The 20,848-nt window shown below is 37.7% G+C and overlaps 1 protein-coding gene across 2 annotated transcripts; it reads right to left on the bottom strand.

The window, feature by feature from the left end:
- Positions 1-2,940: 2,940 nt before the first annotated feature.
- On the bottom strand, positions 2,941-18,804 carry LOC146138829 (uncharacterized). Of its 2 annotated transcripts, XM_083393911.1 has the most exons (6): positions 18,721-18,795; positions 12,799-13,015; positions 10,304-10,488; positions 6,954-7,078; positions 5,842-5,953; positions 2,941-5,476 (listed from the first exon to the last, which is right to left on the bottom strand). In XM_083393911.1, exons 1-6 carry the CDS (start codon positions 18,770-18,772, stop codon positions 5,382-5,384), a joined length of 786 nt encoding a protein of 261 aa, XP_083250037.1. In that variant the 5' UTR covers positions 18,773-18,795; the 3' UTR covers positions 2,941-5,381. The 2 variants fall into 2 exon arrangements, with proteins under 2 accessions (XP_083250037.1, XP_083250038.1); XM_083393912.1 differs by lacking the exon at positions 12,799-13,015 and having other exon boundaries at positions 18,721-18,804.
- Between the last annotated feature and the right edge of the window lie 2,044 nt (positions 18,805-20,848).

The raw sequence follows: 20,848 nt of genomic DNA, 5'->3' as shown, positions 1-20,848 counted from the left end.
GGATAACTGGATATACAGCAAGCCACTCATAGGGGTGTCACATAACTTTGAAAATGCGCATGCGAACGTCGGATTGTGGACTCGGGGCTCGGGACTATAACAGTACCGCCTTTAACTGAGAATTTGTTTCCTAAAATTATGTTTAAGCTATTCTAAGGCTGGCTCTAGTTGTCTAGGGTCGAATATTTGCCTTTGAAAGCTATGCCACTTCTATAGCCTATGTACTTTATAGTTCATATACAGAACTTTATCAACATGACTTAGACGTTCAAACGTACATTTATATAAACGTTTCGACGTCAAATGTTGTCCCAAACTTGCAAATCGTCCGACAGAAATGTGGTTTCACAAGTTTGTAATGTGAGTGCCGAGCAATTTAAAGTAAAACATCTTGCGTAACAAGCCCGGCGGCCTAAAGCGAGCAACACTAGTCCAGACAAATGACCTTCGCTGATGTCCAGTCGCCAAATTCCTTTGCTCACTATTAAGTTGATCACCAGCAATCTGAAACCGGTTGGTTTTTATCTGTTTTTGTCAAGCTGTTACGGGAAATGTAATCCTCGCGCTCGTCGTTTTTGAGACTTTCTTTAAAACCAGAATTAAGTATGAATTGCGTACCGTGTATAAAAACATTTCTACCTTAACACTAGATAGATCTGCTGGTTCTAATGTCTCTTAGTTAGTGTGTTAATTTACTAACGCTTGTAAACGTTTCGACGCCCCATGTTGTCCTAATCTTGCAAATCGTCCATCAGCAAGATGGTTGAAAATTAAAACGCGAGAAAATTAAAACAACATCTTGCGTAACGCGGTCTTATGTAACCAATACTATCTCATACAAATGACCTTCGCTAATGTCCAGGCTTGAATTCCTTTGCATTAATCACTATCAAGGCCGGTTGGTTTTCATTTGTTTTTGTCGAGCTCTTTCCGCGAATCTAATGGTTTGTGTGCGTCGCTAGATTCTATATCGATTTTGTGCACAAAATCTCACAGGTTCAAATCTGTTTGCTTTGGTAAAATCTGCTGTCTGTTGTTGTCGTGTTTACGGCACAGCTCCGAAAGTACCAGGTTCCCACTTTTACCTTGTTTGAACCGCTGTTTAAAAATAAACGGATCTAGTTCCCGACCTTCACGTTTAACCTTTTTGGTTGCATCAACACTTGTGCTTGACGTCCTTCTCGACAAGAATTTATTTTCTTTAGAATAACTTATTATTAAATAAATGCAAACAAAGTTTTTTTGATAGTACTTCGTGCCCCATTGCAAACCATCCACGTCCCCCTATATGCTAGTTCAAAACCCATGCTCTTGTCGAGTTCTTGTTAAGAATTTCTCGCAAGCATCCTGCAAGACTGGATTTTTCTTGTGTTTAACAAACAAGGTTAGGGCTAGTTTCCCTCTCCGCTTGCTCTAGGTATGTTACAAGTTTAGCGCGCGCATCCCAGCTAGACAAAATGAGGAAATTCCGCGGCTTCTGTAAGCTTGGGTCGCGCACTTTGTCAAACTCCCAGCATTCTGAGCTGCGCTGAGCTTAATTCGATTCCGGAGCGTTTTTACATGGCGCCGTTTTACTTCTGTGGGCGATGATGGGAGGGTTTATTGATATCAACATTCCTATTGACTTTCGCCACTTATTAATAATCGGCCAGCAACAAACAGTGTTGGGATATTTGTGGGCGGGAGCTGGGATTGTTCGGCTAGTTGTGTGTGAACCCTCGGGAGCCGCTAATCACGGTTCCGACTTATCAACATCGCTTTCGTAAGCTTCAAGATCTGCTTATTGATTGTTTGAAGCGAAGCGCTGTTACGCAACTCAAACTTAGCTCCAAGGCAAGTGACCGCTTGGTTGATTAACCAGGTGAAAGTTCAAAACATTGGACTGAGATAATTGTGCACCTTAGATCTGACCCTTGGTCCATGTTATTTTAGGCACTAACAGTGTTGTAAAAAGCAAGTCATTTCGAAATGATCCAAGCCTTGCACTCATTTAAGCTGAAAGATCTGCTTATTGATTGTTTGAAGCGAAGCGCTGTTACGCAACTCAAACTTAGCTCCAAGGCAAGTGACCGCTTGGTTGATTAACCAGGTGAAAGTTCAAAACATTGGACTGAGATAATTGTGCACCTTAGATCTGACCCTTGGTCTATGTTATTTTAGGCACTAACAGTGTTGTAAAAAGCAAGTCATTTCGAAATTATCCAAGCCTTGCACTCATTTAAGCTGAAAGATCTGTTTATTGATTATGAAGATAAGCGCTGTTACGCAATTCAAACTTTGCTCCAAGGCAAGTGACCACTTGGCTGACAAACTAGGTGAAGGTTCATAGGTGTTGTAATGTTTTGATGGATCTTCGCTTGATGATTGTATTATCCCCAAATGTTATTTGACAACTTTGCGGGGGGTACGACCTTTAAAAGAGTTACACCATATTTGTTATTAAAATGTCATTTATACATTTTTCTAAGGTGGAACTACACAACCATCTTAAGCAAAAGCAAAATTCGAGCTAAACCTAGTGCGACAAATCAGGCCTGTGTGGTTACCTGTATTAGGGTAGTGATGTACTTAGGAGTGGAGCTAGATAAAATGTTGCATAGGCCTTATTCGGGCAAATATTGTAACATATTTAGGATTTATTCCGTTTTATCTTATTCCGAACTGTGTTTTACTCTGACGTTCATGTTGTTCTTGTTTCGATCTCATGGCTGGAGTCCGACATGAACTATTCTATTTCCGTTAAACTGATTAGATGGCCGCATTATATCGGTGTGTGGGCCACGACAACAGAAATTATGTAAAAATCGAAAATAGCCAGCAAACTTTGTTTAACTACAAGCTCAAATGGAATGCGGTTTCTTGTAAAAACTCATCGCTCAAAACAGCGCAAATAATGTGATAATTCTTCAAGGAAGAGACTGGCCACACACAGAAGCGAGAATGGCATTTATTGGCAAAAGTATGCCGCGTTAATTCTGCGCTCGTAGATTATCAGCGACGCGCCCATAGTAATAATAATAATTGAAACTCACACGAAACTCGATAAAATACAACGCAAAACTAAACGGTTTTAGGCGAATGAACTTTGTACGCAATAAAAAAACGAATGCGATGACGTCGATAATATAACGACACATTGCGGTACAATAATGCTTTTCTAGCACGCGAATAACACATCAATGCGAAACACGAAAAGCAAAACAGATACAAGGGGCGTCCGAAAATTATCGGACGGAAACCGATACCAAGCGATAGGATCGTTACTTTCCCGATACTAGAGGAGTGGTATCGGCGCCAACCTGAACCCAAACTAAAAAACGTCATACAAGATTTTCTACACCTTTAACAATCACAGAAGTATAAGTTTATTATTTAGGCTAAAACGAATTCTGGTTCATTAACCGTGAAACTGTACCTTAATCTGCACGTTTCAATTAGGATTGTAAAGACTAGTGATGAAATGACTTAAATCCCAGCCAAGAAATTTTGCTCAAAAGACTTAAGTCAAGGAAAACAATGACTTAAGTACACCTACGTCAAGTCATTGACTTGAGTCATTACAACACAGGTGAAAATATTTGCCTTCGAATCAGACGGCCGTACGTATTGTCTAAAACAGGGGTTCTTAAACTTTTTTTACCACGGACCTCTAAATTTTTTTTGGCTTCGCGTGGACCACTGTAGGCAAAAAAATTTCAAAAATGACGTCACAATACAAATAGACTTCATAACTGCTGATTTCGGTCAAAAAATGTGTGGAATGGAATCTAAATACACCGTTTTATTTTTAAATAAACTGTTTTCTATGACAAATTGATTACTTCCTAAATATAGACTAATATTTCAATTAGGCCTTTATGGACCCTCTTAAACTGGGTTACGGACCCCCAATGGGTCCATGGACCCCAGTTTAAGAACCCCTGGTCTAAAATATCGAAATGAAAAACGTGTCAGAAAATCAGAAATCGGCAGTGATTCTTAAACTCTTTTTAGCGGCGCTTAAGAACAATAAAAAAAAATCGGCGCCACTTTTCCACAAAACAACAATATTCTAAGTTGACAATCGTCCTTAATATAAACTCCACGTAAGTTTGTTTATTATGCATTGCAATAGCTAAATGCTTTTATTTAACAGACTTCAATGAATAGTGTGCATTCACGCGTGCGTATTTGTAATACAAATACAGTAGGTTGTTTGCCGAAATCTAAAAAGTAACGCGCCACGCTTGAGAATACTTCAGGGCAGGGGCGGATTCAGGGGGAGAGGGCGTGGCAATCAAGTATGACGTAATTTTGTGACGTCACGTATGGCCACCGTCAAACGAATTTCCTCGACCCGAACTTGTCTCAGGGCAGATAGTTTGGGAATCACTGGCTTTTGGGTTAGGCCTGGTTCCTTCCTATATGGGATTGATCGGTTTGCTGATTTAAAGGTTAAATATATTTTCAAAAATTAATGGTAGTTAGACGTACAATGGATATCAAAGCAATACAGAAGTAGGTAGCATTTTGAATGTATATATGAATCTTCGTTTATTTTCAACATATGTATGGGCTTTGACATTCTTATTACGTCTTACTACAACCTCTAACCATTATGCTCCAACGGTAGTTTTATTTCGTGGTAACGGTAATTGACATGTTACTATGCTCGCAGCAGTGGTGAAAGAAAGCCGAAACGGCCCGGAAAACCGTTCTCCTAAAATAAGTTAAATAAAGATGGAGCTCAGCTATATGGTAAAACGAAAGAGTATCACTGTTTCATCGTTAAAAGAACTAATTTGCAGAAGAAACTGTTTCCCTTCTATAGAACTTTTGGCGTTTTTTATGATGGTAGAACATCGTGGTGTTGTTTTAGTGATTTTTGTTCGTTGGTTATATTAATACAAGGTTTTTAATAGGGTTGCAACAAATTTGAACTCATTTAGTGCTGCCATTGCAGACCTAGACGAGTGATTTTTGCCAAGCCTACGCCTATAGGCAATAGAAGTTTAGTATAGTGAAACATTCAAAGCTTAATCAAATCAGTTGTTTACTGAAAATGACTGCCGAACGCACAATAAATAAATATAAATTGTTAACATTTGTTTTGTGTTTTACCTCTGGATTCCAATTAAATTAGCTCCCTATTTAGCGGATCTAAAGGCCTCTTATATAGATTTATGTAGAGATGCACTGAATAATGAAAAATGGCACGGGTTGATAAAAAACGGGTAAAAAACGCACTCGGAAAGCTGTGCAATGTCGATGTTGACAAGCCAAAGTGCACAGAAATGTTAGTAAAGCCGGTTTACATCTTCCAAATGCTTTTAGCTGTAACTTGGAACTTCTCGAAAACAATGTAAAGCACGGTAGCGAATAGACCGGAACGAAAAGGCGCTTCAATTGTCTTCGTTTGTGGACTGTACCTCCACGGGCGTCGTTGCTTCTTCCTCACTCGGCTGATTTCGGTCTGACGTCATTCCTTGTGACGTATCTGTGACGTAAGTAGATTAGCAACATGATCGATACATGCGGTTTGGGGTATGAGGTCTAGAACAAATATGGAAAGCCTGGAACAGGGGTCGCTAGCACTGTAAACCTTTCTAATAAATCTTTATTTATTTACAATAATGTTGAAAATGAAAAAAGCATTATTCGAAACGTTCAAAATGCTACCTACTTCTGTATGGGCTGTGATATTCTTACTACATTTAACTACAACTTTCCAACCATTATCTTCAGAGGTATTCGAAACGTTCACAAAATGTTACCTATACTTCTGTAGAATAAGGCTATTTATAAACCTGCCCTATCTTGCACTTAAGTAATTTTAAAGCCACTGTGTAGCGGGCAACTTACCTGTGACGACGCTGTCGTAGGTTGGAGGTTCAAACGCCTTGTTCACAAGTTCAACGTCGATTGGTGAGGTTGAGTTGTTGTCAGGCGAAGACCACACGATGCCGTAGTAGCTCTGCGTTAACGTTAAATAGGGTTGGATTCAATCAGGGGCTTTCGAACTGGGGTAGGCGTACCAGACCAATTACATTGCTTAAGTTCAAATACAATTACAATTACTCCCTTAAATGTTTCAATTAACTTACAATTACATCAATTTCAATTTTCGATATTCAAACTTCAATTTTCTCAATATTAATGTATTGAGCCAAAATTTTAGCAAATTACTAGTACAATGAGAAATACACTGAATGTAAATGTGTCAGTTACATTAAAAACTGTAATTAATTCACCAATTACAATTACAATTTTCGGTCTAAATAATGATGCGTAAGCCGTAATCTTTGGTTGAAAAGTGACTTGGGGCTAGATCACAGTTGTTCTACACAGATGTGTATGTACTTTAATTAAATGATTTGGAACAGTAGATTCCTTTCTATATGAAGTTGCATGTACTAACAGGATGTAGCAAACATTAGCGTATGGTTGTTTCTCGACTCGCTCCTCTCTAAGCCTGTGTAGTCCCGATGGTAGAGCGACGGTCCTGGTATGACTGAGGTCGTGAGTTTGAACCTCACTACAGGCCATTTTTTTGGCAGCTTGACTTGCTTGCATTATTGATCTACAGATTCGGTTAGTCTGCGATGGCTTTTGGTGTACTAATGCTACGTAAGCCATAATCGTCGGTCAAAACACAGCTTTATAAGGGCTATATCACAGTTGTTAAACGCATATATGTGTATCTTTTGAGTGTTCATATTTCTTGTTTTGGTTTGCTTTGGTATGTTTCAGACCGATTTTTGTCCGAAGCTTTATAGAAAAAGTAGACATCGTAGAATTGTCAAACTTGGCGTAGAATGGTATACAGGTGCGTATAAGAGGTTTAGGAGTCTGCACTAGGCGCCAATAATTGGGGGATAAAAATCCAATAGTGTGACTTCATCATTTTACTTATTTACAGCTATCTATTCCTATCTAGTTAGAGTTGGTGTTTCCTATCATCCTGTAGCTCTCACCTTATCCCCGGGTACCGTGTAGTAGATTGCTTGTGCCTTGGTGTGGTCGACTTTGTTGTAAAGATGGATGTCACTATAGGAAGGAGCGTCTTCCACAATCGGGAGATTGTTGTTCAACCGACGTTCTGACGGAAAAAAAGCATATAAGTTAAACTAGGAATATTTGCTAGTTTATACCGATGCCAGGAATTTTAGGTAGAAGGCCAATACTAGAATGGCGTCAAGACCATGTTCATCTACTCCGTGCACATTCTTCGAGCATAGTTGGCCGTAACATAAACAAACTAATTAAAAGCTACACGATATGCATTAAATTACAACTTCAACTTAAATGTACAACCTGTTTTAACGCAGGTGGTGTTATCACGTCGGTTAATCAATTACGTACCAACACTCTGGAAACTTAAAAGTTATATTCACTATTCATTATGGGCCATAACCATATTCTTTCAAATATCGCTGTAAATATTTTTCTAAACTCTTCACCATGTGTCAAAATTTAAAAGTTATATTTCTACTTTTTCTATAAAACCCTGGACAAAAATCGGCCAAAACCAAACCAAACCATCCAACCAAAGAATTTCGACAAAAACAAGATATGCCCTATTTGTCCACTTGATACAAAAACTTTTATCTTATACTTGACAGCACAATTACTTAACGAGTAGCATTTCTCACTTAAATTAGCTTTATCAGCAGCCTCTTATTGGGAATTTAATTAGAGAATATTCTATTTCAAAAACCTAACATTACAGCGTTTAAATAATTGTGCTAAACAAGCGAACTACAGGTGTTTCGGCAGCTGTAGCGTACGCCACAACCCACAGTATAAGCCGATATAAAATGGCCTGTGGTAAGGATTGATATTACAGCCCACCCACAGAACGAGTTCCAAGTATGACAGGATATTACCGACTAGATAGTTATAGGCTCTAGTGTTTCGTCTAGACTCGTGTTAATACACAACGTGACGTTTCGCACGTACGCAGCTAATTTACTGAGTTCATTCCTAGTCTTTTAGAGGCTTTGGTCTTCGTTTGTAGTTTAAAACTACTTCGGTGTGCGTTTTTTCATCCCGTGACAACTTTACGACGTGACACCGAAAAAATCACGTCCTTATTTCCACCTATTTTTAGGGCCCATTTTTTTTGCGAAAAAAATATTTAAGTGATTTTTTTTGCCAAACCCAACAATGAAACAATCAGCTTTTTGTAACGTTTTCGGTTTTCGATAAATTTCCGATTAACGCATTTGCAAAATCACTGCGAGAACAAAATGAGTCTGACGGGCCCGATTATACTCGAGAATTTTAGGGAAACTCTCAGGAGATACGGAAAGTAGTTGTGACGAATTTACCTTATAAGGTACCCCAAGACTCGACCAGATTTTCTGTGCTGCCACCTAGTGACAAGTATTTTATAATAGGGTACGCTAAGAGTTCCGCTAGGCGTCGCACCATGCATATAGGGGTTTAATTTTGCTCTCGCTGTACAGAAGAGGGTCTTTCTGACGGTGTGTTCATCATTAGGGTAGACCCAGCACAAGGGCAACTACACAATTCTAAATTCGGGCAAAATACAAACATAAATGACCGTGAACCTGCGATAAAATACGCCAGGTGTCGCCACTTGCAAGATAATACCCCCCTGTACAAATTTATTGGGAAAATGCTGTCACCTTTGGGAAAAATGTGGCCAGCCTAACCAGCTTTATTGTTACCTTTGGAATTTACATTTAAAAAACTAAATTTTGCTACTGTACCTTCTAACGCTAAAAAAAAAAAAAAAAAAAAAAAGAAGTGGTAGGATTCTAGACCAGTGCCCCCTTTTCCAAAATGTTTACGAAACATGTCTAAAAGCCCCCCTATATCGTCGTGTTTGATCGCCAATCACGACTGGAATTCCTAGAATAATTTTGAATCGGATCGGCACCGATACCATTCTAGTATCGTACTAGTAAATATCCACTCGGTATCGGATATCGGCTTTGATGCGATATTATCGGACATCCCTAGATAAAGCAAACTGACAAAAACGGAGACCAACCACAAAATGTATAACCATCAAAAACGTCCGGTGCTTGGAGTTCATTTACGAAATGAGCAACAAAGCGTCTAAAGTCATTATTCAATTCACCGTGAGTGTCTCTTTATGGTTTACAAGCCTTTACAGCTAGCAGCTTAGCGGATTTCTAACTGCACCGGTTTCTTACCACCGCAGACTCGGTTTTTGTGGTGTCTACGAACTCAAGAGTGAGTTCAAGTGATAGTTTTCGACGAAACAAGATGAGTCCTTATTTTCCGAAAAAAAAATTTTCCGAATTTTTTTTCTTATTTTCCATTTGTAAGCAGGTTTAGAGCATATAGCCAATTCTACCACCTCTTTCTAGGGTCTTTTAAAACAGATTTGTGTAAATTCTAAAAAAAATTAATATATTATCCCTGGTCTATTTTCGTATAGTACGATTTTATATTTCGTTTATTAACAGTAACGTTACTTCTTCTTTTATTATGAGTAAATAAATTAAAAATGTGTTAATTAAAGTTAAATATATTTTTGTGCATAATTTCGTTAAATTATTTAAGATAAGATAGTTCCCCTTCATTACCCAACAAACTTTTTTTTTGACGAAATGTTGCGGACCCTTTTCAATGCAGTGCTCCCTGCTTGTATGTTTGGAATGGACTTCTGGTTGTTTAAAGTATGTCAAAATACTTGGAACATTATTATTTTTTTCTTCAATATAAAAAGTGTTTAAAATTTTTAAAAACAACATGTTTTTTAAAGGTTTGTTTTCATGTTTTCGAAAACTTAAAGGCAAGTCATGATTCTTTTATATGGATTTGGACAGTAGCGTTCAATATTTTTTTTTGTGGTATTTAATAATTCAAGTCCAAGTTAAGTCATTTGTCTAAAAGACTTAAGTCAAGTCAATTGTAACGAGTGAAACTGACCTAAGTTATTACAACACTACACATCTGTCTGGAATGTAGAACTTGGTCATATCGATTGCGAAAAAGGAAATATAAAGCAAAACCTTCTTATGCAGATTTTTTCAAATTGGCTCCTTAACAGATAAATGGAAAGATCGACTTTGTTCTTCACAAGATGCAACGAAATACCGTAATAAACAACTACAATCTTTTTTTGTAAACTTTGTACTGCTTGTACACCCCGAATAGGCAACATTACAAATTTATGGACCAGCGAAGATAAAGGCAATTGTAGTGTCCGCCTTCCAGTTATTTTAATTTTCCAGCTAAAACTAAATGCAAAGTAAATGATCATCAAAATCCTCCAACTAAATACAGTAATAAACCACAAAGAGAAACTCTTTGATTCCGGTCTCACCTGCTTGTGTGATGCTGTAGGGAGGAAGGTCCTGATTTTCATTTGGATCCCTGGCGATTCCTTGTCTTCCGTCCGCTATCTTCTTACGTCGGATCAGGACTCTTTTGACTCCCCAGTTGAGGAGGAGGAGTAAAACAAAGCTTCCAACGATGCTCCCGATCACTATAGCGAGAGTTTTTGATCCCCTTGAAAGAAGAAGTAAAAAATGACTTTAAAGGATGATTGGAACACATTTGGTATATGAAAACAGCAGTGTTTAACAACTGTCCGAGTTTGATTCTGTTGTTCGAAAGAAAATTCTGATTACATTTCAAACTTATATACAAAAAAAGAAGTGTTGTAATGTTTTGGGCCAAAGATTAGACCTAATTGACTCAATTACCTTGACTAAAGTCATTCAGTCAAATGACTCGGGTTAAAATTAACACTTAGCACTTAAAAAAAAATTTTCTTCTTTAAATTTTGCACGTAAAATAGTTATCTAGCTATATGTTGTTTTTCTGTTATTATGTAGTGGAGTTATTTTTTTAGTTTTAGGATGTAGCAACTTTACTAATTTCAATAGATTAACGTTTTATTTTTATGCCATTGCCCTGACTTCAAGTGACTTGACTGGGGCTTGACTTGGGCAACCGGTGACTTGGACTGAATATGCATAACTAATCGCGGCTATAGCTGCAAACTGCTCAAGCTTACCGCGTTAAGTTATAAACATAATTTTTTCATTTTCTTTCGTTGAGAAGATACACTACAAGACAAAAGCAGTGTGTGAAAATTTTGTTCAATTCCGATTTGAATTGTGCAATCTAGAGCTGTTTAAAAATACCTTGGAATCTAGCAGTATTTGCTGACATTTTAGGAGGGCGCATATCCCCTTTATACTCAACGCCAATAAACATTTTTGCCCCACCACGGCCAGCCAAGATGGAATGTGCACCAAACGCGTTGTTACGTAAGCACAAAGTAAGCGAGATTTTTGTCAAACGACTGAAACGAGGCGATGTCAAATTTTTTAGGGCGCTTTTTTTCAAGGCATTTAGCGTTTTCTCAAACGCTGTAATTTGGCCTTTCGAGCCAGTTTTTGGACGGCATGTTTGTTTTTACAAAGCACGTGGCGACGGCTATAGAAATGCGCGTTTTTTCAAGTGCGTGTTTTCCATAGCCTTAACCATTTTCTCAAACTTGCAATTTGGACCTTTAGCCCAGTTTTTATACGGCAGCTCTTGTTCAAAAGAAACGCGTCGACGGTTAATTAATTGCTGGTTTTCAAGTGCTGTTTTTTTATAGCCTTAACCATTTTCTCAAACTCGTACTTTAAAACTTTAGCCCAGTTGTTCTTTCAAAATCAACGCGGCGACTGTTGATTAACTATACGTGTTTTTTCAAGTGCGTGTTTCTTATAGCCTTGGCCATTTTCACAATCGCTGAAATTTTGCCTTTTAAGTTAGTTTTTGACTGCATGCTCGTTTGTCAATGAAACGCGGCAACTGTTAAGTAACTGCGCGGTTTTTAAGTGCTGTTTTGTCGATTGCGTAATAGATAAGAACCGCGTTCTGTGGCGATAGTTTAACTGGAGCGGAAAGCCACAGGGCGGGAGCAGAAACCCGAACAAAAGTTATTCAGTTTGCAGAGCATTGGAAGGTTTTGAAAAGTCAAGGTCAACGCCGACCGTGAACTCAAAGTTGTGTTTCCTGTAATGTACACAGCGCGGTGGAATGTTGAGGCCATTTATCATTTCACTCACTCTAAACGCTTCCTTGCACGAAAAATTTGCAAGGGACTGCATTCGCGCAAAGGAGCAATTTTGAGCGGCAATAAATTCGAAAAGAACACATCGTTGGATTTTCGTATTCGAACAGTTTTTTTACTTTTAAAACAACTTTATGCATCTTTCTATTATCGTATTGCGCCAAACGTGAAACGACTACCCATGTCAATAGGGAAGTATAGGCAGGATATTTTAAACCTTTAAAATAAATCTTTATAAATTAATGCAGTTTTAAACTCATAACAAATAAATCGAAATACTGATTTACTTGTTTTATGCTGAGATACTTGTTATAGTCAAACTGGGTTTCTTAATGAAAAACCACTCATAGTTAATAAATCGAAAATTTGGTTTATTAGTTTTAAGCAGGACTGCGGGGTCGGACTTGGGACTGGAGTAAGACCACGCAAAACTACCCGAGTCCCGAGTTCGATGTGCGCATGAGCAGTACTAAATTTCGAAACTGATATGGCCGCCAACTGTAATTTTGAACGCGCAATAACAAATATTTTCTGAAATTTTGACCGGAGTCGGACAACGTTTTATTTTTTAGCCAGAGTCGGACTGGTTATTTGCCGGTTTTATACAAAGTTTGACTTCGTGATAGTCAAAATTGGTTTTCTCAATAGTAAGTTTCTTAACCTTGATGGTAAGTTTGGCAACCGACTTATAGTTAGTTAATAAATCGAACTACTGGAATATTCGTTTTATCTTTCAAACTACTTACAGTGTGCCTTCTTCTTTATCATTGTTCTGGCACTTTGAAAGATCTACTTTGAGTAGCTGGTTCTGGCAGCAAGCCGTTCGCTCGCAATCTCCACAGCAAATCCAACTCAGGTCATTGTTTTTCACTTGACACCAAGCGTGCGACGGACACTGGGTGGCGCTATCGTTACTACTCAAACCCAAAAACCTTGGATTCACGATCTCTAGGCCTGAGCTGCCTGCAGACACAAAATGGCGGTCGTCAGGTAAACGGAGTGCAACAAGAGGTGGAAAATTAAGTAACGACCAGTGATTACGCCAGTTTGGAACTAAGTTATTTAACCTAAGCTGTTGGTCACGAAGGTAGGGCTCGACCGCAAGAAGTTTTGAACTGCCAGCCAACGCACCTTGAGCAGCAAATAAATAATGATCGGTTTAACCGCTAGGCGAGGCTTAATTCAATAAAGTTCGACCTTATAGCAGGAATTTCGATGCAAACACATGTTGAGCGTTTATAACCAAGCATTAAAAGTGTCAATTTTTATGATAATTTTAATTAATCGTAACGAAGTTATATTATAACCTTGGATTCACGATCTCGAGGCCGGAGCTGCCTACAGACACAAAATGGCGGTAAATTTTACCGTGCCGTGTATTACGTGAAAGGCAAATTAAAGGGACGTCGATTTTTTTACCGCGTATGTCAATAATATTTTTGTTTTCATAAAAGTCTGATTGCTCGCTAAATTATGTCGCTTTGGGCAACGTGTGAAAATTTTGACCTTTCAAAAAAACCTCGCAGCGCCGCAAACTTATATATCTCCCCTCTGTCGTGCGGTTTTCCGCGTGGCCAGTTTGCTATTGCTAACCCAAGCAGCGGGTTCAAAACGCAACCGGCAAAAAGCCCTAGATACCAGACAGCTAATCATCCTTAACCGAATCCGAAAACAAATACTAGGCGTGTGTAGCGCGTGTTGTGCTTCTACCTGTCTGCGTGTGCCTATCAGGCGGGTGCCACGCGGCCAACCTATGGCGCACTAGAACCAGACTGGGACAACTATAGATTTATTTTAGCTTTTTAAAACTAGGTTAGAGTTAAAATTAGATCATTTTTTCTCAAATTAGAATTAGAACTAACGAATTCTTAAAAAAGAATTTCAACTAGAAAGTCGAATTACAGTTGATTATTCACAATCAATTTCATAGAATTGGCCGTATTTTGCTCTAATTCATTGAATTACAAAACTAGAATTATTTAGTTGTCCAAGTCTGACTATAACAAAAAAATACTACAAGAAAAACGTGCACGCTTTGTAAAAAAACACCACCACGCCGATATGTTTGCTAATTTAAAATATATTACACTCTTATTAGAATAATTCGCGATTTAAATGAAATTGATTGTGAATAATCATTTGTAATTCGAGTTCAAATTCTAGTTGAAGTTCGTTATTTTAAGAATTCAGTAATGCTAATTCTAATCTAATTTGAAAAAAAACTCAAAAAGATCTAAATTTAATTCTAATTTAACTTGGAAAAACTGAAATGCTCTAATTCTAATTCTAGTCTAATTTAAAAAGCTAAAATAAATCCGTGCATAGTGTAACAAAGTTAGCTAGTAGATTATTGCACACAGAGTAATAAAGTTAATAAAATTATTGCTCTATGTTTTAAATAAGCATACACATCGGCAAAATGCACTTATCGCCATACGTAAAACCGTGGTTGTATTTTCACAAGCGTGCACGTTTGTTTGTAAAATTTCTTGGTTCTAGTGCCCCATAGGTTGGCCACGCGGCACCCGCCTGATTACATGCACACGCACTCAGTCAGGTCAAAGTCAACACGCGCTATGCACGTGGCTGTTTTTTCCGGATTCGGTTAAGGTTCATTAGCTGTCTGGTATCTTAATGATTTTTGCCGGTTGCGTTTTGAACTCGTTGCTTGGGTTAGCAATGGAAAACTGGCCAAGCGAAAAACCGCAAGACAGGGGGGAGAGAGTTATATAACTTTACGGCGCTGCAGGTTTTATATGGGGACTTACAAAAGGACTAAAAAAAAGCAACAATACCCAAAGCAGAAAAACCTATAAAACCCTATGAAGATCAACGACACAATAAAGCCAAATACGCGGTAATGTCCAGTGTAGAATAAGATCAAAATCGTTTGAATAGAACCTAAATCTGCCGAAATACGTCGTAAATTACCGCGTATTTGGCTTTATTGTGTCGTTGATCTTCATAGGTATTTATAGGTTTTTCTGCTTTGGGTATTGTTGCTGTTTAGGTCTTATGGTATGTCCCCATATAAAACCTGCAGCGCCGTAAAGTTATATAACTCTCTCCCCCCATGTCTTGCGGTTTTTCGCTTGGCCAGTTTTCCATTGCTAACCCAAGCAACGAGTTCAAAACGCAACCGGCAAAAAGCCCTAGATACCAGACAGCTAATCATCCTTAACCGAATCCGAAAACAAATACTAGGCGTGCATAGCGCGTGTTGTGCTTCGACCTGACTGAGTGCGTATGCATGTAATCAGGCGGGTGCCGCGTGGCCAACCTATGGGGCACTAGAACCAAGAATTTTTACAAACAAACGTGCACGCTCGTAAAAAAAACATATAAACTATATGGATAAGACAAGTAGGTAGGCATATCGAATATCGAAACGTCCAAAATGATATACCTTCTTCTGTATGAACCTTTGGTATTTTCATTACGTCTTACATTACAATAACCTCCAAACATTATGCTCCAAAGTATTTCTTCAGTTGTAGTATCAATTTTAGGCGGTAAACCCCGAATAAGGTGAATTGACGTTAAAAAGTTAACCTGGCGATGTACAAAACGGTCAAAAAGGTCAAAATGGACGTCAACTGTACAAAAGCCGCCAAAATAAACACGATTGAAAACAATCGGTCGGTGGAAATACGCGATGTCATCTGATTGCAAGGGAGAATAACTTAAGTGTGGCGATTACGGGTCCATTATAAACAAGCAAAGTCGTAACTGGTCGAGTCGGTCGATCAAACCAACCGGCTTGTTTACACTGTGCAGTGTATTTGTTGACCAAGCAATTTTTTTATTATCTAATTTGTTTTTTTAGAGGTGTTCTCGAGTTGTGCGGAAGAATGTTACCCTTTTTCAGAGGTCAAAGTCAAATCGCTTTCACCAAATAACGATCGGGGGCCGACGTTGTTTTTACACCAGGTATTTGGCTTTGCTTGGGGTTATTGGGGGGTAATGAGTCGGGTTAGAAAATAGGTTTGGCTAAAATTATTAAGTGGTGTTTGGGGTTATGTAAAGTGTTGTTTAGGCCTGATTCTGGCCATTTAGGTCTTATTCCGACGGTTTAAAGACTTATTCCGATTTAAACATTACTACGACTATTAGGTATTAGTGATATTTTGGTCTCATATAGAACTGTGTTTTTTTCTGATTAATTTTGGCTTTCTTTCGGTCTCATGGCTGCAGTCCTTTTGTCAGATCAAAATTTTCGCACGTTACCCAAAGCGACCTAAATTACCGAGCAATCAGACTTTCACGAAAAAATATTATTGACATACACGCGGTGAAAAGAAGGTGTGTCTGTTTTCTCTTCGGTACGTGCTTCATGTATTACACGGCCCGGTTAAATTTTAAAGCAATGTATATTGTACCATCGAACTTATGGTTTGCTCGAATATGCGAAAGTCGTTGATATGGTCTGCTGCAAAGAAACTATTTTGGGTATAGCCTTTCATAGTAAATCATTGCCAAATTTCAAATATAGTTTTAAAAATAGTTTTGATTTTGTGAACTTCAAGCTTGGCACATTTCGGCGGTTGTCCAAAAAATATTTTTAGAGCTGTTGTCAAAAATGTTTCACCCTTGTGGGGTTTTGTAAAACACTACATTAGGCCAAGTAAAACGACATAAAAAATGTTAAGTTCAAAATGCGCTGGTCTGAAAGCGTTTTTGCGAAATAGGTTTAGAATAAAAAAAAGGTTTTATAGGATTGACTTGACTTTAGGCATTCGGACAAACCATTAAATAGTGCATTGACTCTTTATAATAAATTGTACGTGTTATGTACTACTAAAAGTTTAACTTATAAGACCTGCTTTGCGATATATATGAGCAGGTTTTTTTTAAGGTTTGGTTTGGGTGACCGCTAAGTAGTTTTAAGAGACCGCTAGTGTTTCATTTAAATACCAAAAAATAGCCATATTTGCTTAAACGAGTTGCAAGTCCAAATTTTTGGAAACCGTTTCGGTCCCCCAAAACACCTTAAAAAAACCTTGTATATGAGCAAAGAGCAGGTTTAGCAATTCCGACAGCCTAAAACATCTGGTTTTGATGCGAATTACTTTTCAATGACAACCAATTTAACCGGCACTCGACTTGTTATTTGGTGAAAACGATTTGACCTTGACCTCTGAAAAAGGGTAACATTCTCCCGTACAACTCGAAAACACCTCTCAAAAACAAATTAGAGAAAGACAAAATTACTTGGTCAACAAACAGACTGCACAGTGTAAACAAGCCGGTTGGTTTGGTCGACCGACTCGACCAGTTACGACCTTGCTTGTTTATAACGGACCAGTAATCGCCATACTTTAGTTATTCTCCCTTGCAATCAGATGACATCGCGTTTTTCCAACGACCGATTGCTTTTAATCGTGTTTATTTTGGCGGCCTTTATACAGTTGACGTCCATCTGACCTTATACAAACTCGTTTTAACTTAACCTGGTTAGCTTTTTAACGTCGTGGTTTACCTCAAGCGAGCTTTACCGCCTAAAATTGATGACGAAACATTATTATGCTTAATTTGTTTGCGTCTGATAATACGTGAATGCTTGCAGAAAGAAATGAACCTACCCTTATTAATTATTTGTTAGTTTGACTAAATTTCCAAATGGATCTTGTAAAATAAGCGTATTGCATCAGGATTATAAGCTGACATTCCCCGGTGCTAATTACGAACTGTTGTGTAGCTTAATTGCCATCGCCGAATTTAGAAAAGTTGCGATTAAAAATAGCAAGTTTAGGTGGAATTTTTGCTCTAACCGGTTTTACGAAAAAGTACATCTTTTCATGTGGGAAGGTATGAGTCATTCTGATTGTAAGTAGATCACCATGACTCGTTATAAGGTGAAATCAGCTTATTTTAGCCGCCGTCTAGCTATGTCAGTGCTTCTCAACCTATGGCTCGCGACGCAAAATTTTCTCGCTGTTTGATTTGGTTGGGTCGCCGACCGCAGTAGTTCACATGTTTATACTAATTGAGATTGGTTCTGAGCAAGATTTCTCAATTAGGAAAATTAAGGAAGCAATACAAATAATGTATAGTTACTAAAATTCGATTTTTTTTGCTAATGCATAGTTTTTGTTTGCTTACAAGAAGCTATTTTTTAGTTCGCTTACAAGAAAAAAACAATTGGGTCGCCAAAGCTTAGTCGTCATACGCGAAAAAAGATTGAGAAACACTGAGCTATGTCATTAATACTTACTTTGTATCCAGCGCTTTCGGTGTTCTAGATTTTCGGCTTAAATGAACTGTTAACGCAACACCTTTTACACTCTTATACTAAACTACATGAATAAATTTAAAATTGGAATAGAAATATTTTTGAATATAAAAACAAATTCAAGAAACAAAATGTAAGTGAAAAAGTCAAAATGTAAAAAAAAAAATAAAAAAATATATATTTATATAAGTACGTCCAAATTCGATTGATCCTTTTGTAATTTACACAGCGAACATAAAAACAAAATAAACGCTGGCGCTGGTTTATAATCCTACAACAACGTACATTATTTGGTTTATGGTGCAGATTACTGTTTGGGTTTGGATAGGTTAAGCAACTTTATTAAATAATATTACCTGAACCACGTTAGCCCCAATTTTTGTTTTGTTTAAAAGCTGTGGTTGGATTCTAGACCAGCGCCTAAAAGTTTACTTACAGCTTACGCAAATCATCAATCCGAAAAGACGACATAAATCTTTGGTGTCCATCGCTTGCAAATTACTCAACTGTTTTAAAACCCCTGCAAAACAAAACGGCAACAAATAAATTGCAGTGAATAGATAAAATTTACCACTTAAAAAATGGTTCATTTTCACACAGCAAATTGGTGGTTATTGCTTATTTTGATAAGCCAGGATAAAATTGGAAACAATAATTTAACAACAGAATAAGGTCCTATAGGTTTTTGATTCTTGCGAGATATATTACCTGAACTAAAATAACTGCTATGCAGGTTGGTATACGTCATATGCTGTTAACACGACGAACTAGTCACAAGTACACTTTTTGTCATTTTAAGCAACAGCAGTACAAACAATGTTTGGGTTATGGTGGTCTAGTGACTCTGTAGGTCCGTTTATAACGGATTTCATACTTCTTCTGTGGCGTACCAATCGCCTTCTTCTTGTATCTGCTGATATGCGCTATAACTACTCTCTTCATGGGAGACCGGCCTTGTCTAGAGCTAAGGCCAGACTTAACTTTGTCCCCCTTGCTTCCCCTCTACCTACACAACCTTCTGTAACAATGCCCAATACAAGCTAACATCACACCTAGTAGTTGGCCTTATGCTTTTATGATATCCCTTCTGTGGTGTTGGAAATAACCACAGCATTAAAAAATAACTTGCTCTTCCTTTAATTTTATTAACCCAATCTTTATGTTCAGATATATAATCCGAAATGACGGCCTTCGCTAAAAGTTGATTAGTCAAAAAAGTTGATACAAATAGTCCTGACCCGTACCCAACTACTAAACTAGTTAATGAAACTGTGTAAGCTAACGGTCTAGTGCGCAAAATACGTCGCAAAATAAGACATTTGAATCATTCTCACGCATATGATTAATACAAGATTCTCTTATCACTTGTTGCAATTCAGGACACAAAATGAAACAGTCATACAGTTCTAGTTTCATTTTCAAACGACAGCACAAAAGTGTTTTGCTAGATCAGTGGTTCTCAACCTTTTTTCTTTCGTGGCCCATTAACGTTAAAAAAACTCTGTTGGCCAATAAATTTTTATGAAAGAAAAAACTGTAAAATAGGTTTAGAACAAAACACAGCAGAACATATTTCAAAACAGATAATTCATTCAACCGATAATTAGTGAGATATTTCTGGCTGAACAAAAAACATTCCTTTTTAATTCCTCCCAAAGCTATTATTCCTGTAAAATTAAATATAGTGACACAAATGAAACTAAATCTAGCTTTTTAAATTGGTCTGTGGCCCACCTCAAAGTTCTTATGGCCCACCAATGACCCATGGCCCACTGGTTGAGAACCGCTGTGCTAGATACTAGACTAAGTGACTAGACGTAAGGATTGACAATAATTGTGTCGTCAAAGCTTTTAAACGAAAACAAGGGTAAATATTTTAAAGTTACGTCACAGACTACTTTTGTTACACAAACGTAGGCTATATTTGAGTGATTGTCAAGGGAACAGACAACAAGATATAAAAGGCAACAATACCTAAAGCTAAAATCTATAAAACCATCGTATTAATAAGACCAACGACATAATAAAGCCAAATACGCAGTAATATCCATGAGAGAATAAAGAACCTAATGCTCTCACCCAATCTCATGACCATTAATTGAAGACTGCTGTCTGCTACACCTATAACATAAAAACCCTGCCTAATTTTATACTTGTTTCAAAATCCTAATTTCTTTAGGTGGACACAAGTTTGTATCAACTTACGGCCGCCAACACTTATATTGTCCTGAACACGTTTAAGGCCGTAAAAGATATAGTAAACGGCTGCACATTGTGCAGTACTAAACAAAACGACCAAATCAACTTGAATGTCAATCAATTAAAAAAGTCGGAGTTTATAACAAGGAAATTCAGACTCCCCGAAATCTATAGTGCTTCAAAAAGTTAATGTTTTTAGAGGTATAATACTCCACTTCTCTAGCTTCCGCGTACAAACTGTGCTACTAAATCCGAATAGGTTTTTCGTTGTTTCGTGCCTAATAATCACCGTCTAAAAACGACCCAGTTACAAAGGATTACGTATTATAGGCATTTGTGCCAAAGGAAAACGTCAATTTCTCAAA

Source organism: Ascidiella aspersa, chromosome 7 (genome assembly GCF_963924565.1).
Source record: "Ascidiella aspersa chromosome 7, kaAscAspe10.2, whole genome shotgun sequence".
In the NCBI taxonomy this organism is placed as follows: Eukaryota; Metazoa; Chordata; class Ascidiacea; order Phlebobranchia; family Ascidiidae; genus Ascidiella; species Ascidiella aspersa.
Note: the sequence above shows the minus strand (reverse complement) of the source record. Positions and strands in the feature narration are given on the sequence as shown.

What these genes read in the sequence shown, in the direction of transcription:
- LOC146138829 (XM_083393911.1), bottom strand. Translation starts at nt 18,772, where the DNA reads ATGGACACCAAAGATTTATGTCGTCTTTTCGGATTGATGATTTGCGTA. An exon ending in ATTGATGATTTGCGTAAGCT is followed by an intron (nt 13,016 to 18,720) that starts GTAAGTAAACTT and finishes TTGTGTCTGCAG; the next exon opens with GCAGCTCAGGCCTAGAGATC. An exon ending in CTACAGCATCACACAAGCAG is followed by an intron (nt 7,079 to 10,303) that starts GTGAGACCGGAA and finishes TTTTTCCGTCAG; the next exon opens with AACGTCGGTTGAACAACAAT.